This window comes from Mercenaria mercenaria, chromosome 10 (genome assembly GCF_021730395.1).
Source record: "Mercenaria mercenaria strain notata chromosome 10, MADL_Memer_1, whole genome shotgun sequence".
NCBI lineage: Eukaryota > Metazoa > Mollusca > Bivalvia > Venerida > Veneridae > Mercenaria > Mercenaria mercenaria.
In genome coordinates, this window is record NC_069370.1 from 48,600,902 (window position 1) to 48,615,920 (window position 15,019).

Genomic DNA, 15,019 nt, shown 5'->3' on the forward strand with positions numbered 1-15,019 from the left:
GCTACTTTTTACGGACGTAAAAGTGTATAAATGCTTATATAATTCCAGTCCTAGATTGTTCTCAGATGGATTTTAATCAAAATAAATACATACTACGCACACATAGTCTATAATAAATCATAACACTTATATTTAGTTGCATTAAAGTTGTTTCCCCTTGATGCAGTTACGCCATTTTCTTCAAATGTTTACCAAATTACATGCTACAAACATTGATTTATTTCATTGAAAAGTGGATGAAGAAAAGCATACTAATTTATTTGATAACATCAATCTACATTATTTTGGTAAGGGTAAATACTTATTGATGCATGTCACTTATCTTTTTTCTGTCCAAATGATCAGCATTTGCATACAAAAGTTGGTGGGGTAAGGAATTTACATTATCACAGCAGTTTCGCCACAAGAGTACACAGCATGTATACAGTAGGAGTACACAGCATGTACGCCGCAGGACTCGGGCCAGGAGTACACAGCATGTACGCCGCAGGAGTACACAGCATGTACGCAACAGGAGTACACAGCATGTACGCCGCAGGGGTAGTACACCGCAGGCTCATTTGCATGTGAAAAGTGTATGTGCCGCGTACATGCTGCGTACTATTTCCCGCATACTAAATTCCTCCAGCGTACATCCTGTGTACTATGTAGTCCACAGCATGTACGCAGCAAGTAGTACGCGGCAGAGCTCATTTGCATGTCAAAAGTGTACTACAAACGTACTATCGGTGTATGTGCGGTGTATATCCTGCGTACTATTTAAAGCCGTTGATTTTAGTACACATCATGTACGCATCATATACGCTGTATGTACACAGCAAGAGTACGCAGCAGGCCTTTTTCTTCTGTAAGGGTATATAGTCATGGGCAGTATCTTAGTGTCAGCTGTCAAATTGTAGTTTATACTTTCAATATTTTTATTTTTGCAAACCATTCTTCAATATTAGAGAAATATATTGGGTTTAAATACGTGTATAATGTCAATCAAAGTTTTACTAGGCATCGATTGAATGTCTATTTCATCTATTGTAACAAAATCTCTGTTCTGTTGGGAAAAAAACAACTAAAAACAAGCTGAAACTGGTAGACTATACTGCCAGTACATCAATCATTAGCTGACTCTCAGGCCCTTCAGGCCTTTGATTTTCACTTTAAGTTTTTTGTGTTTCTTTCTACTGTCTCTTATTATCCCAGACATTTCTTCACCTTGGTATATACATATGTATTTTTACTTAATCATGTTTCTCAGTATTCTTTCTAACTCAACAAAGCCCCACCCTCCAAATTTTCCACACTCGGAAATAATCCCCTTTCAGAATGTGCTCTTATTAAACTTTTCATCTTTTGTAGTGAGCATCGGTGTCTGCTGACAATTCTTTTTAGCTTCTTTTAAGCATTATCGCCTGTGGTCAACAGGTTACCCCTCTTGTTTTAAGGGATCAGTAGCTTGAGGGTCAAGGCCACAGTGACCTTGAAACTGAAAATGGTTTCTGATCAATATTTCAAGCACTTCTGAACTTCCAGATTTCATAGAAAATTTGTCTTTGGTCAAGAGATGACTCCTGTTGTTTTGTGGTCAGTACTCAGAGGTTAAGCTGTTGTTATTGAGGTCATTCGATCAAAGGTCATGGTCACAGCATACAAAATTTACCCATTTGCCTCCTGCAGACCATCTTGTTTTGTAAGGTCATTATAGAAGTTATTTACATGTATTTCAATGGTATTTAGAATAAATAAAACCACCAGACTACTGAATGAGTGCAGAAAATATAGAAATAAATAAGGGAAGAACTGACAGATAATTTGTTTAAGTAACACTAAATGTGATGTTTGCCCACAAGCATTTGTCTTTTTATAGCTCTGTGATTATATTATCACATCTTGGAGATTATTTTGCCCCGCAGATACTTCATTTAGATAAACTGATTAACAAAACCAGAAATTTCAGACCAGTAGTTTCAGACTAACAGTTTTACATATCATCATGTCTCTCCAAAAAATTGTAGGGATACATATTGTTTTTGCTCTGGTTGTCTGTCGATTTGTCTTTCTGTCCTTCTTTATCTTTAGTTTTCCAGATTACTGACATTACTTCCAGATTCTCAAGCATGAGGACTACCTGAAACTATTATTGTTTGATCCACCTTATCTGTAACACAAACCAGGTCCTTCTTTAGCTCATCTGTCACGTAGTGACAGGGTGAGCTTTTGTGATCACCCTTCGTCCGTTGTCCGTCCGTTCACAATTTCTTGTGAACACAATAGAGACCACATTTTGCAACCAATTTTTATCACACTTGCACACAACTTGTATTGGCATAATATCTCAGTTCCTTTTGAAAACTGGCCAGATCCCTTGATGGGTTCCAGAGTTATGGCCCCTTAAAGGGCCAAAATTTGCTATTTTTGGCTTGTGAACACGATAGACACATTTTGCAATCAACTTTAATCACACTTGCACACAACTTGTATTAGCATAATATCTCAGTTCCTTTCGAAAACTGGCAAGATCCCGTCATGGGTTTCAGGGTTATGGCCCCTTAAAGGGCCAAAATTTGCTATTTTTGGCATGTTGATAGAGACCACATTTTGCAATCAGCCTTAATCAATCTTGCTCACAACTTGTATTGGCATAACATAACATAACTCAGTTCCTTTCGAAAACTGGGCAGATCCTATCATGGGTTCCAGAGTTATGGCCCCTGAAAGGGCCAAAATTTGGTATTTTGGCTTTTGCAGCCATATAGAGACTTCATTTATGGTTTGATTTAATACATACTTGCCAGATATCTTCAACAACAATAAATCTTGGATTCCATGATAAATCTGTCAGATCCAGTCATAGGTTCCAGAGTTACCGCTCCTGATTGACCCCTGAAAGAGCCAAAATTTGTTCATTTTTACCTTGTGAACATGATAGAAGTGACATTTTATATTTGATTTTAACCACACTTACACACAACTTAAGTCACAATAAGATCTTGGTTCCTTTCGAAACCAGCTAGATTCCATTATGGGTTCTAGAGTTACTGCCCCTGAAAGGGGAAATTTTTTCTATTTTTGCCCTTTCAGCCATATAGAGGTTTCATTTATGCATTGATTTGATACAAACTTGTACAGAATGATTATCTTGATGATCTCTAGGCCTGGATCGAAACTGGGTCATGTTGGGTCAAAAACTAGGTCATCAGGTCAAATCAAAGGAAAAGCTTGTTAACAACCTAGAGGCTACATTTATGACCCTATCTTCATGAAACTTGGTCAGAATGTTTATCTTGATGATTTCTAGGCCAAGTTCGAAACTGGGCATATGGGGCCAAAAACTAGGTCACCCAGTCAAACCAAAGGAAAAGCTTGTTAACACTCTTATTCGTTTGATGTGCATGAAACTTGGTCAGAATGAAATATCGGATGAATTTTTATCTGGGTCATGTGGGGTCAAAAACTAGGTCACCAGGTCAAATAAAAGAATAAGCTTGTTTACACCCTAGGGGGCACATTTATAGCTCACCTGAGCACGTGCTCAAGGTGAGCTTTTGTGATCACCCTGTGTCCGTCGTCAACAGTTTGAATGTTAACACTCTAGAGGTTACAATTTTGGCCTAATCTTAAACTTGGTCATAATGTTACTAGTACCCTCAATAAAATCTTGGACGAGTTCGATATTGGGTCATCTGGGGTCAAAAACTAGGTCACCAGGTCAAATCAAAGGAAAAGCTTGTTAACACTCTAGAGGTCACAATTTTGGCCCAATCTTAATGAAACTTGGTCAGAATGTTTCCCTCAATAAAATCTTGGACAAGTTCAATATTGGGTCATCTGGGTTCAAAAACTAGGTGACTAAGGTCACCAGGTCAAATCAAAGGAAAAGCTTGTTAACACTCTAGAGGTCACAATTTTGGCCCAATCTTAATGAAACTTGGTCAGAATGTTACCCACAATAAAATCTTGGACAAGTTCTATATTGGGTCATCTAGGATCAAAAACTAGGCCACCAGGTCAAATCAAAAGAAAAGCTTGTTAACACTGTAGAGGCCACATTTATGACTGTATCTTCATGAAACTTGGTCAGAAGGTTAACACTCTAGAGGCCACATTTATGACTGTATCTTCATGAAACTTAGTCAGAATGTTAATCTTGATGATCTTTAGATAAAGTTCGAATCTGGGTCATGTGGGGTCAAAAACTAGGTCACCGGGTCAAATCAAAGGAAAAGCTAGTTAACACTTTAGAGGCCACATTTATGATCATATCTTAATGAAACTTGGTCAGAATGTTAATCTTGATGATCTTTAGGTCAGTAGGTCAGGTGAGCGATACAGGGCCTTTATGGCCCTCTTGTTTATTCTATCTTCATAAAACTTGGTCAGAATCATGAAGTCTTGGATGATTTCAAATCTGGGTCACGTGGGGTAAAAAACTAGGTCACTAGGTCAAATCAAAGAAAATGCTTGTTTACACTCAAAAGACCGCATTTTTTGGTCCAATCTTAATAAAACTTGGTCAGAATATTTGTCTCCATGAAATCACTAGGTGAAACATGTTTACACTGTTATGGTGTGTTGCAGGTGAACGACCTAGGGCTATCTTGGCCCTTTTGTTACAAAATGGCAGAAACTTAATTACAATGGAAGAATACCTCCTCAAAATTACTTCAGGTGTTGTTCAAGATATTACAGAAATCAAAAATTTTTCTAATACCACCCTCGGAGTTCTTTAAAATATGGTATTGTTTAATATTTAAAGAGAAATTAAGAAAAAAAATCCTTGTTACAGAATAGATAGATCAAGCAGTAAAATATAAAGACAGGAATAAGGAATGAATGTAACATTTTACTATTTATTGATTCTGCGTAAAGAAAGGGAGAAAAATTATTTATTGTCCTGTCCGTACAATTATTGCCAATATCCTAGATAGAGAACTTCTTGGCAGCTTCCTATAAAATATCCGTATTCTGATACCAGTTACTTCCACTACAATTATCTATAAATATCTTCACTCTGATTGCAGGTGCCTGCAGATAATTGGCAGCGATAAAGTTGTGTAATCGACACAGTAATTGACACTACTGTATAATTGATCAGCGACTGAGTATTGGTGACGATGCCAGTTGACAACGTCAACAAGAGTAAGAGTAAAGGACCGGGACATACGGTACGACAGCATAGCACGGGTATGGCGGGACGTTATGATTCTGACACTGACAATCCGCTTCCAGCTGCTTTCAGGTGAGTGGTATTGATTTTTGTTTGCAACTGACAAAGTATATGTTGGTGGTTCGTCTGATGGTTTATTTCTATTTTATTTATTTGAAGTTTTTGCAATTGTTAAAGATAGATTCCTGGTAAGGCAATAGGTAGAAAGATAGTGTACAACTTCTGGTTATTGAAAGTGTTAATTTTCTTTCATGGATGAAAATAAGATAAGGGTACCAAGTGCCATTGTTTTATTTCAAAATTCCTATTTATTATTCTTGATATAGTTAAATAGTGTGAAAAAAATAGAGATACATGTAATAAGCTGTGAGATATTTTCATACATTTTTTTCTGCATAGATTTAACCTCTCTTATTAAAGCACTTTCAGAGTTGCAATGTCATAATTTTTTTTAAATTATGATTCTTGTCCAGTAAATAATACATAATTATAAAGTTCTGTTGGACTGTTAAGATTTTGTAATACAAATTAATATATAAATATTTAATATATATAACAGAAATATATCAGAGTGTTGCAGCTAATGATGAGTCATATGAAAAAGTTTTAACCTTTGCCCTGCTAAATTTCTAAAATGGACTGGTCCATCATTCAGTTTGGGCAGTACCCCTTAATATTCAAAGGGATGTGTTCACTAAAAATTTACTGACTGAATAGCGACCAGTGCAGGCTGATCTTGGTCAGCACTGGTCGCAAAGGCAGAATCACTTGCCACCAGCAGGTTAAAGGTTAGTATCTTCATATTACTGACAGGTTTTGATGTAAACTGTGTAACTTACATTGAGAATACAATAATAATAAATGAAGATAGAAATATGAACTATACATAAGTCTCAAAGTTTTTGAGGGTGGTGATTGGATATTTTTGAATTTTTGAGATACCTGTACCTTTAATGTCAGATTTATGGCCAAATATGTATGTCAGATTGGGAAAATCACAGTTTAAAAAAAAAGAGAAAGAAATGTTATTTTTATGCCAACTAAAAGAAAGTTTTATGACATTTCATTTACAAATAAAATCAAAATTGTTTTTTTTTTTAATGGTGTCAAAAGTGACTGAAATTTACGTTGGAAAACACTAAGTCTTATGACAAAGAAATTCAAAACTAATCAAGATATTTTGAAATTTAAGAAGTTACTATCATGCTTGCAGTTCTATTAATACATAATATTAATGATACTGACTTATATTTGAAAAGAAATCAAGGGAAGAACTTGTAATGGAACAGGTTGATGGAACATCAGAATCTCTATTTTGTTTATCATTTAAAAACGTCCTGGATCATTTTCAAATGTTTATTTCTATGCTCTGTAAGGCGCCTTTGAACGAGTTTATCATGAAAAGGGCGCTATATAAATCTAGTAGTAATATATTTCATTTTAAATCAGGTTTTCATAGAAAACCAGTTATAAGATTGGGGTATGTTGTTGGGCAGGCGTCAAACTTGGTTTCCGCACAATAACTTTAGTTTGGAACAAGCTATAGACACCAAACTTGGCCTGTAGATAGGTGGTAAGGAGACGAAGGTAGGGATTGCACTTGGGTCAAGGTCAAGGTCGCTGTTGCTAAAAATAGAAAAATTGGTTTCCACACAATAATTGTAGTTTGCATTGATGTATTGAAATTAAACATGGCCTATAGGTAGCTTATAGAAAAACCAAGGTTGGGATTATATATGGGGTCATTTGGGTCAAGTTCAAGGTCAAGATAACTTATTTAATTTTCAAACTAAGAAAATTCCATGGTGCGCAGTGGTCTAGAGCATTGGGCCAAAAGCTACTTTTTAGTCAGTGGGACGAAAGGGCGTCGGTTCAAATCCTACTGAGATCCAAAAAAAATTGTTTTCTTTTCTTTTTTGTGAAAAAAAGGTAATGGTCAAGGTCACAGTTACTAAAAATAGATTTTTTTTCTCTAAAAATAGATTTTTTTCTCCGTGTGATCATCAAAAAGGTGGTTTCTGCTTTATAATTTTAGTTTGGACTTACTTACTGCAACCAAACTTTTTGTACAGCGATATTTGGAGTGACTGTTACTAAAAATAGATAAATGGCTTCCACTCAATATCTTTAGTTTGGGTACACTTATTGTCAGTATACTTGGTGTGTAGATAGCTTTTATCAAACACAAAAGGTTTGGAATGTATTTGAGGTCACTTGGATCAGGGTCAAGGTCATTGTAGCTAAAAACAGAAAAATGGGGGTCATATTTGAAATAAAAATAGATTTTTGTGCTGTGGAATGGAAGGGTGTTGGTTCAAATGTAACTGAGATCAAAAAAAAAAAATTTTTTTATTTTTATTTTTTGGTGACAAAAAGGTCATTTTAATGCCATTGGGTAACTAAAAATAGAAAAATATGGTCATAGTTTTAATGAAAAATATATGTATAATAGAATATGACTGTTTTTTGTCGAGCCCGCTTGCGGTAAGCTCGACTTAGTCGCCACTTGGCGGTTCGGTGTATTTGCGTGCGTCCGTCTGTGCATGCATCCGTCCGTGCAAGCATCCGTCCAATTTTGTCCGGACCATAACTTTGACATGTATGGACCAATCTTGTTTATATTTGGCATGAATGTTAACCTCAGTGAGAAGGAGTGTCTTATGCAAACCCCATTTCCTATCTTAAAGGTCAAGATCACAGTTGGAGGTCAAAGGTCAAATCGAAGAATGAGTTTGTCCGGAGCATTTCTTCTTAATGCATGGTGGGATTTTGATGTTAATTGGCATGAATGTTCACCATTCTGAGATGGAGTGTCTTGCACAAGAACCAGGTTCCTAGGTCTAAGGTCAAGGTCACACTTAGAGGTCAAAGGTCAGATACAAGAATGACTTTGTCCGGAGCATTTCTTTTTCATGCATAGAGGGATTTTGATGTTACTTTGCGCAAATGTTTACCACCATGAGGCACCCTTGTTTTTAGAATTACTTCCCTTTGTTTTTACTATAAATAGCTTATATTGTAACTTTTTTATTACTGGTGGTAGGGAAAAATCAAGACCACTTTTCTGTAGTATAACATGCATGTTACATCCAATTTTGAGGTGTATTATGACTTTAATCTCTACTGGTAAGGATTTTTGTTTGTGTGGACTTAGATTTTTTTGATCTTTTTATTTGGCATAAATGTTTGCCTCAATGAGACAGAGTGTCGTGTGCAACTCTCAGACCTTTTGACAGCTGGCAGGCTCGACATGTTGCCTGCGGGCATCTAGTTTAAAGAACCTGTTGTGTGATGTAATTGAAAACCTGGTTTTTGTGGAATTTCTACGTTTCTTGTACAGGGATATTTTGCATAAATAAAATCTCACATAAGTAAGTGTAATCAAGATGCCGTGTTTTGAAAATATGATCTTGATAATATTTTGGAAGGACTTTATTATACCCCAACAAAACGAAGTTGTGTGTGGGAGTGGGGGGAGGGGGGGGGGTATATAGGAGTGAGCTTCTACTGGTAGGGTTAAAATATTCCCAAGTGCAGAATTGAGTTTGAAGTCCTTACAAAGTAATTTTCTCAGCACCTGTTTTTAGCATTGTGGCAATGGCACATCTGCATTGTTACTTGAGTTTTACAGTCTGGCTTCATTTGCTTCTGGTTTCAATTACCTGCCCAAGAATCATGAAAGAAATGATATACTTTATTTGTCTGCTAATTTTGCATGATGTGTTGTACAGGTTTCCATAATTGGCAAAGTTGTGTTATATTTCAGGTCAAGACTTCATCATTTGTTTGCACAGATAGAAAAAGAATTTGAGACAGTGTATGCAGAGAATCTTTTATGTGAGTAACACGCTATAATATAATATATATATATATTATATTTATATATATATAAATTTTTGTTACCATAGGCATTTCTGATTTTAAAGGTTCATTTTGATAATGAATTTATTCCTGATTGTTTATGGAAGTGATTCAGTACATACGAAATGTGAATGGTTTTGAAATGTCATCTGGATAATTTCAGTGCAACACAGGCAGGATATATAATATATTGAAAGTGTATTATTGCTGTAGTGAACTTGTCCCACAGAAAATTCACTGAAACCAATTACATTTCCAGATTTGTATAATTCAGCCTCTAGGGATAGACAGATTGGAAAAGTCTTGCCCTGGGATTCTAGAGCACTTAGATGATTAGTTGAAAACTCTTGCTGTATTGTATACTCATATTTAAAGCTACACGCCTCCACTCATGTAGTCTGTGTAAAACCTGTAGAAAAACTACACTGTATTAGTCAGGGAGTAAAATCTGCTTTATAATACTTTACCAGCTTGCTTCAATGTAGATGAGATACTTATAAATAAAATCTGTAAGAATCCTTTGAAAGCGTAGAATGCAACCAAGAGAAATAATAGCAGACTCAATTTGATTGTGTTTGTTCATGAGAGGTATTGTAATGTACATCACCCCTCATGACCCCTAGCACTAGCTTAAATGGGCTTCTTTTAGAGTAAAATTGAATGTATATCAAAATCCTAAAGGAAATGAAAATTAAAAAAATAATTTAATTGACCTCTCACCCAAATAGGTTCAAGCCTTACTTGGTTTGTCATGCGACGTAGCAATCCAATATATGGTTTTGCCCAAATGGTGCTTGTGTCTACAATTATGCACACAAGGGCATCTTGGACATTTCTCCACATTTAAAGCTGGAAAGTGGCCATATGATAGTCTTAATGCTTTAAAAATGCAACATAAACAAAATGAAACTTATTTTATAGGTGTTGCTGTTTTGTGTGAAAATTTGGATATTTTTGTAAACCATCAGGATGCATGCCCCTAAAACATTTATAGATTTATGAAATATCAGCATATTCTGCAAGTTAAACAGTGGCACTGCAACACAAACAAATAGTAGATGAATATTACATAAGTGGATCCTGAGAAAGGCTCTTGAAAGTGGAAACATCAATTTTAAGTAGCAAAATTGATAAATCTTATTCTTTTATATTGTTGGTAGTTTTGGTATTTCTATACTACATAACTATTAAAAGCTAGCTGGAGATCTGATGCGGAGCCTCTGTGGCCAAGTGGTTAAGGTCGCTGACTGCAAATCACTTGCCTATCACGGATGTAGGTTCAAGCCTCACTTGGGGCAAAGAATTCTTCATGTGAGGTATATGGTTGTTGGTCTACCCAAGTGCCCGCCTGAGATAAAATAATGCCCAGAGGGGCACACTGGGGTTTTCCTCCACCATGAAAAGCTGGAAAGTCGAAATATGACATATAACAGTGTTGCTGTGACATTAAACCCAATAAACTGGAAAAAAAGATCTGAGGCAGTGGCGCAGCTCATCTTGATACAAAGATAGTTCAGGCTAACTGCTTACATCTGTTATTCTGAAATAAGTATGATAACAGAACAGAAATTACTTTATTTTTCTCTACTTCACAGTACAAGATAAAGTTGAAGGACTGCAGGAGAGATTGGATGCATATATTGCTGGAGACAAAACTGGCGTCGAGACCCTGGATACACCTGATGGAGGAGTGAAGGCAAAAAGATGTAAGATTGAATTTAAAACTAAAATCTAAAATATGAGTGAACTTTTGTTGAAAGTTAAAAGATAGTTATTGTACATTTAATGTGACCTTCTGTTAAGATCTGTTGCAAGTGTTGAATCTGCAAAAGGCATTAGAGACATGTTTTTGCCAAATTGGGAGAGAGGCAATTTATTTTAGATATGGTGCCTATAAAGCGCTTGATGAATGGCTTGCTGGTTACAGTCCGAGAACCTAAGGATTTTTGGCAAGTAATTTCGCAGGCCATTCAGTAAGTGTTTTCTTACATGACATCAGAAATTAATTTTCACGGTTTTCTTTTTAAATTTTTAGCTCACCTGTCACGAAGTGACAAGGTGAGCTATTGTGACCGCTTGATGTCCGTCATCCGTCGTGCGTCGTCCATCAACAATTTCTAAAAAAATCTTCTTCTTCAAAACCACTGGGCAGATTTACTTGAAACTTCACAGGAATGTTCCTTGGGTCGCCCCCTTTCAAAATTGTTCAAAGAATTGAATTCTATGTAGAACTCTGGTTGCCATGGCAACCGAAAGGAAAAACTTAAAAAATCTTCTTGTCCAAAACCGCAAGACCTAGGGCTCTGATATTTGTTGTGTAGCATCATCTAGTGGGTCTCTACCAAGGTTGTTCAAATTATCCCCCTAGGATCAAATATGGCCCCGCCCCGGGGGTCACATGGTTTATATAGACTTTTATATAGGGAAAAACTTTGAAAATCTTCTTGTCCAAAACTATAAGGCCTAGGGCTTTGATATTTAGTATGTAGCATCATCTAGTGGGCCTCTACAAAGATTATTCAAATTATCTCCGTAGGGTCAAATATGGCCCCGCCCCGGGGGTCACATGGTTTATATAGACTTATATAGGGAAAAACCTTCTTGTCTAAAACCATAAGGCCTAGGGCTTTGATATTTATTATGTAATATCATATAGTGGGCCTGTACCAAGATTGTTCAAATGATCCCCCTAGGATGAAATATGGCCCCACATCGGGGTTCACATGGTTTATATAGACTTGTATAGGAAAGAAACTTTAAAAATCTTCTTGTCTGAAACCACAAGACCTAGGCTTTTGATATTTGGTATGTAGCATTGCCTTGTGGTCCTCTACCAAGATTATTCAAATTATTCCCCTGGGGTGAAAAGAGGCCCTGCCATGGGGTTCCCTAGTTTTACATAGACATATATAGGAAAAAACTTTAAAAATCTTCTCGCCTGAAACTGCAAGGCCTATGCTTTAGATATTTGGTATGTTGCATTGCTTAGTGGACTACTACTAAAATTGTTCAAATTATGCCCCCAGGGGTGAAAGAGGCCCTGCCCTGGGGGTCCCAAATTTTACATAGACTTATATAGGAACACATTTTTAGCTCGACTATTCGAAGAATAAGTAGAGCTATCCTACTCACCACGGCGTCGGTGTCGGCGTCGGTGTCGGCGTCGGTGTCGGCGTCGGCGTCACACCCTGGTTAAGTTTTTCGTACCAGTCCACTTTTTGACAAAGTCTTTTGAGATAAAGCTTTGAAACTTTCAACACTTGTTTACCATCACCATTTCCAGTTGTAGGCAAGAGTACATAACTCTGTCAAGCATTTTGACTGAATTATGGCCCCTTTTGACTTAGAAATCTTGGTTAAGTTTTTCGTACCAGTTCACATTTTGACAAAGTCTTTTGAGATAAAGCTTTGAAACTTTCAACACTTGTTTACCATCACCGTGTCCAGTTGTAGGCAAGAGTACATAACTCTGTCAAGCATTTTGACTGAATTATGGCCCCTTTTGACTTAGAAATCATGGTTAAGTTTTTCGTACCAGTTCATATTTTGGCAAAGTCTTTTGAGATAAAGCTTTGAAACTTTCAACACTTGTTTATCATCACCGTATCTAGTTATAGGCAAGAGTACATAACTCCATCAAGGATTTTGGCTGAATTATGGCCCCTTTTGACTTTGAAATCTTGGTTAAGTTTTTCGTACCAGTTCATATTTTGACAAAGTCTTTTGAGATAAAGCTTTGAAACTTTCAACACTTGTTTACCATCACCATGTCCAGTTATAGGCAAGAGCACATAACTCCATCAAGAATTTTGGCTGAATTATGGCCCTTTTTGACTTAGAAATATTGTTTAAGTTTTTCGTACCAGTTCATATTTTGGCAAAGTCTTTTGAGATAAAGTTTTTAAACTTTCAACACTTGTTTACCATCAGTTATAGGCAAACGTACATAAATCCATCAAGGATTTTGGCTGAATTATGGCCCCTTTCTACTTAGAAATCTTGGTTAAGTTTTTCGTACCAGTTCATATTTTGTGTAAAGTGTTTGACATATGGCTTTGAAACTTTTATCACTTATGTATTATAATAGTCTTTATCTGTAGAAAAGAGTACATAACTCTATCATCTATTTTGGCTGAATTATGGTCCTTTTTGGACTTGGAAATCTGTTCTCTTTTCATACAAGTATATGTTCTGTCAAAACTACTTGACATATAGCTTTTAAACTTTGAACACTTGTTTATCATTATGATTTCCATCTGTAGGCAAGAGTACATAACTCTGACAACTATTTTGGCTGAATTATGGCCCTTTTTGGACTTTGAAATTGGTTCACACTTTGCCATTTAGTGCAAGACTTATTGAAATCCACAGATACTGGAACATTGTTATTCTAATCTATTTTTTTCTTTTGTTTGAATATCTGTGTTAATATTTTGACCCCATTCTTCAATCAATTCTTCGAATAGTCGAGCGCGCTGTCATCAGACAGCTCTTGTTAAAATCTTCTTGTCTGAAAGTTCAAGGCCTATGCCTTAGATATTTTGTATTAATCATTGCCTAGTTGATCTCTAAGAAGTTTGTTCGAATTATGCTCCAGGGGTGAAAGATGCCAGGCCTCAGGGGTCACTTGATATATGAGTTATATAGGAAAAAATACTTCAAAAATAATCAGATCTTATTTCCTAGACTGTTTAATTATAATTACCTGATGACCCCAAATGATAAGGGTCACCAGACTGTGACCTTGACCTACTGACCTACTTTCTTGTTTTTTAAGATACAGCCTTGAAATTTGGATGACATGTACAATTTTGCACACCGATCGTAAAACTGACTTTCATTGAACATGAATATGACCTACTGACCTACTTTCTTGTTTTTAAAGCTTTAGCAAAGAAATTTGTTCAAGCGAGCAACTTAACTCAGGTGAGCGATATAGGGCCATCATGGCCCTCTTGTTGGCTTATGTGTTGAATATAGATTGGTCGTTTAGATGAAAACATTGACTTGAAATAGAATATCAGTTTTTATCACTTTAGGTATTTAAATATTATAGATTTTTTTATCTATTTGAGGGGACTGTTCAAAAGGGGAGGGTGTGTACATGTATAGCTTTTAAGCAATGATGACTTTTTAGAAAAATACTAAAAAAAAATGAAATATTAATCAAGCCATATATACTATCATAGCAGGAACTGGATGGCTGATAGTGTTATACCTGAAAGATTGATTTTATCTAACACACCTGTAGAAATGATAAATGTTAAATGTTAAAATGAATCTATTGTGATATACATTGTATTGTATTACCTAATGAAACATAAGCTGATTTATGATTTATATATACCATGGCTTCAAAGTAAACCTGTTGGAAATATTCAATAAGTTAATGATGCAATTATCATTGTTTGAAACATGATCAATATTAAGGATACAATGTGTTGACAATGAAACTTGAAACTGTGTCACGGAGTACAGGAAAAAATGAAAAATTAATGTCTGCAGTTAATGTTTCTGTTTGTTTGTGCCTTGTAATCACCAAGTCTTGCTGAGTGACATTGCTTTCTGTGTGTGAGACACCGTTAGTAGTGAGGCAGCTTAACTCTTATAAAAGAATAAAAGAACATGACAAAGGATAATAATCAAGGGTATTGGTTACTTGATGTATATATGTAAACATGTTTTGTGACACTGTATTGCACTCCACCACTTTAAAGTCCCATAATGCTTTTCAAGTTTTCAAGTAGAAGAGCTTTCATTGCTTTTGTTGTCTCCCTTCCATCAGTAAGAAGGATTTCAAATAGTCAAGTGGGTTGTCAGACAGCTGTAACAGTTGTCTCCCTTCCATCAGTAAGAAGGATTTCAAGTAGTCAAGTGGGCTGTCAGACAGCTGTAACAGTTGTCTCCCTTCCATCAGTAGCTGTCAGACAGCTGTAACAGTTGTCTCCCTTCCATCAGTAAGAAGGATTTCAAGTAGTCAAGTGGGCTGTCAGACAGCTG

At 36.1% G+C, this 15,019-nt stretch overlaps 1 protein-coding gene across 1 annotated transcript in view; it reads left to right on the forward strand.

Annotated features, from left to right (window-relative positions):
* Positions 1–15,019, forward strand: part of LOC123561643 (WD repeat-containing protein 37-like) — a 48,021-nt gene that overhangs the window by 14,497 nt on the left and 18,505 nt on the right. Inside the window, exons 2-4 of the mRNA XM_045354149.2 lie at positions 5,013–5,230; positions 8,925–8,995; positions 10,615–10,725. Of these exons, the coding sequence (XP_045210084.1) occupies positions 5,106–5,230; positions 8,925–8,995; positions 10,615–10,725 (307 nt within the window). The 5' untranslated portion in view covers positions 5,013–5,105. The remainder of the gene's footprint in view (positions 1–5,012; positions 5,231–8,924; positions 8,996–10,614; positions 10,726–15,019) is intronic.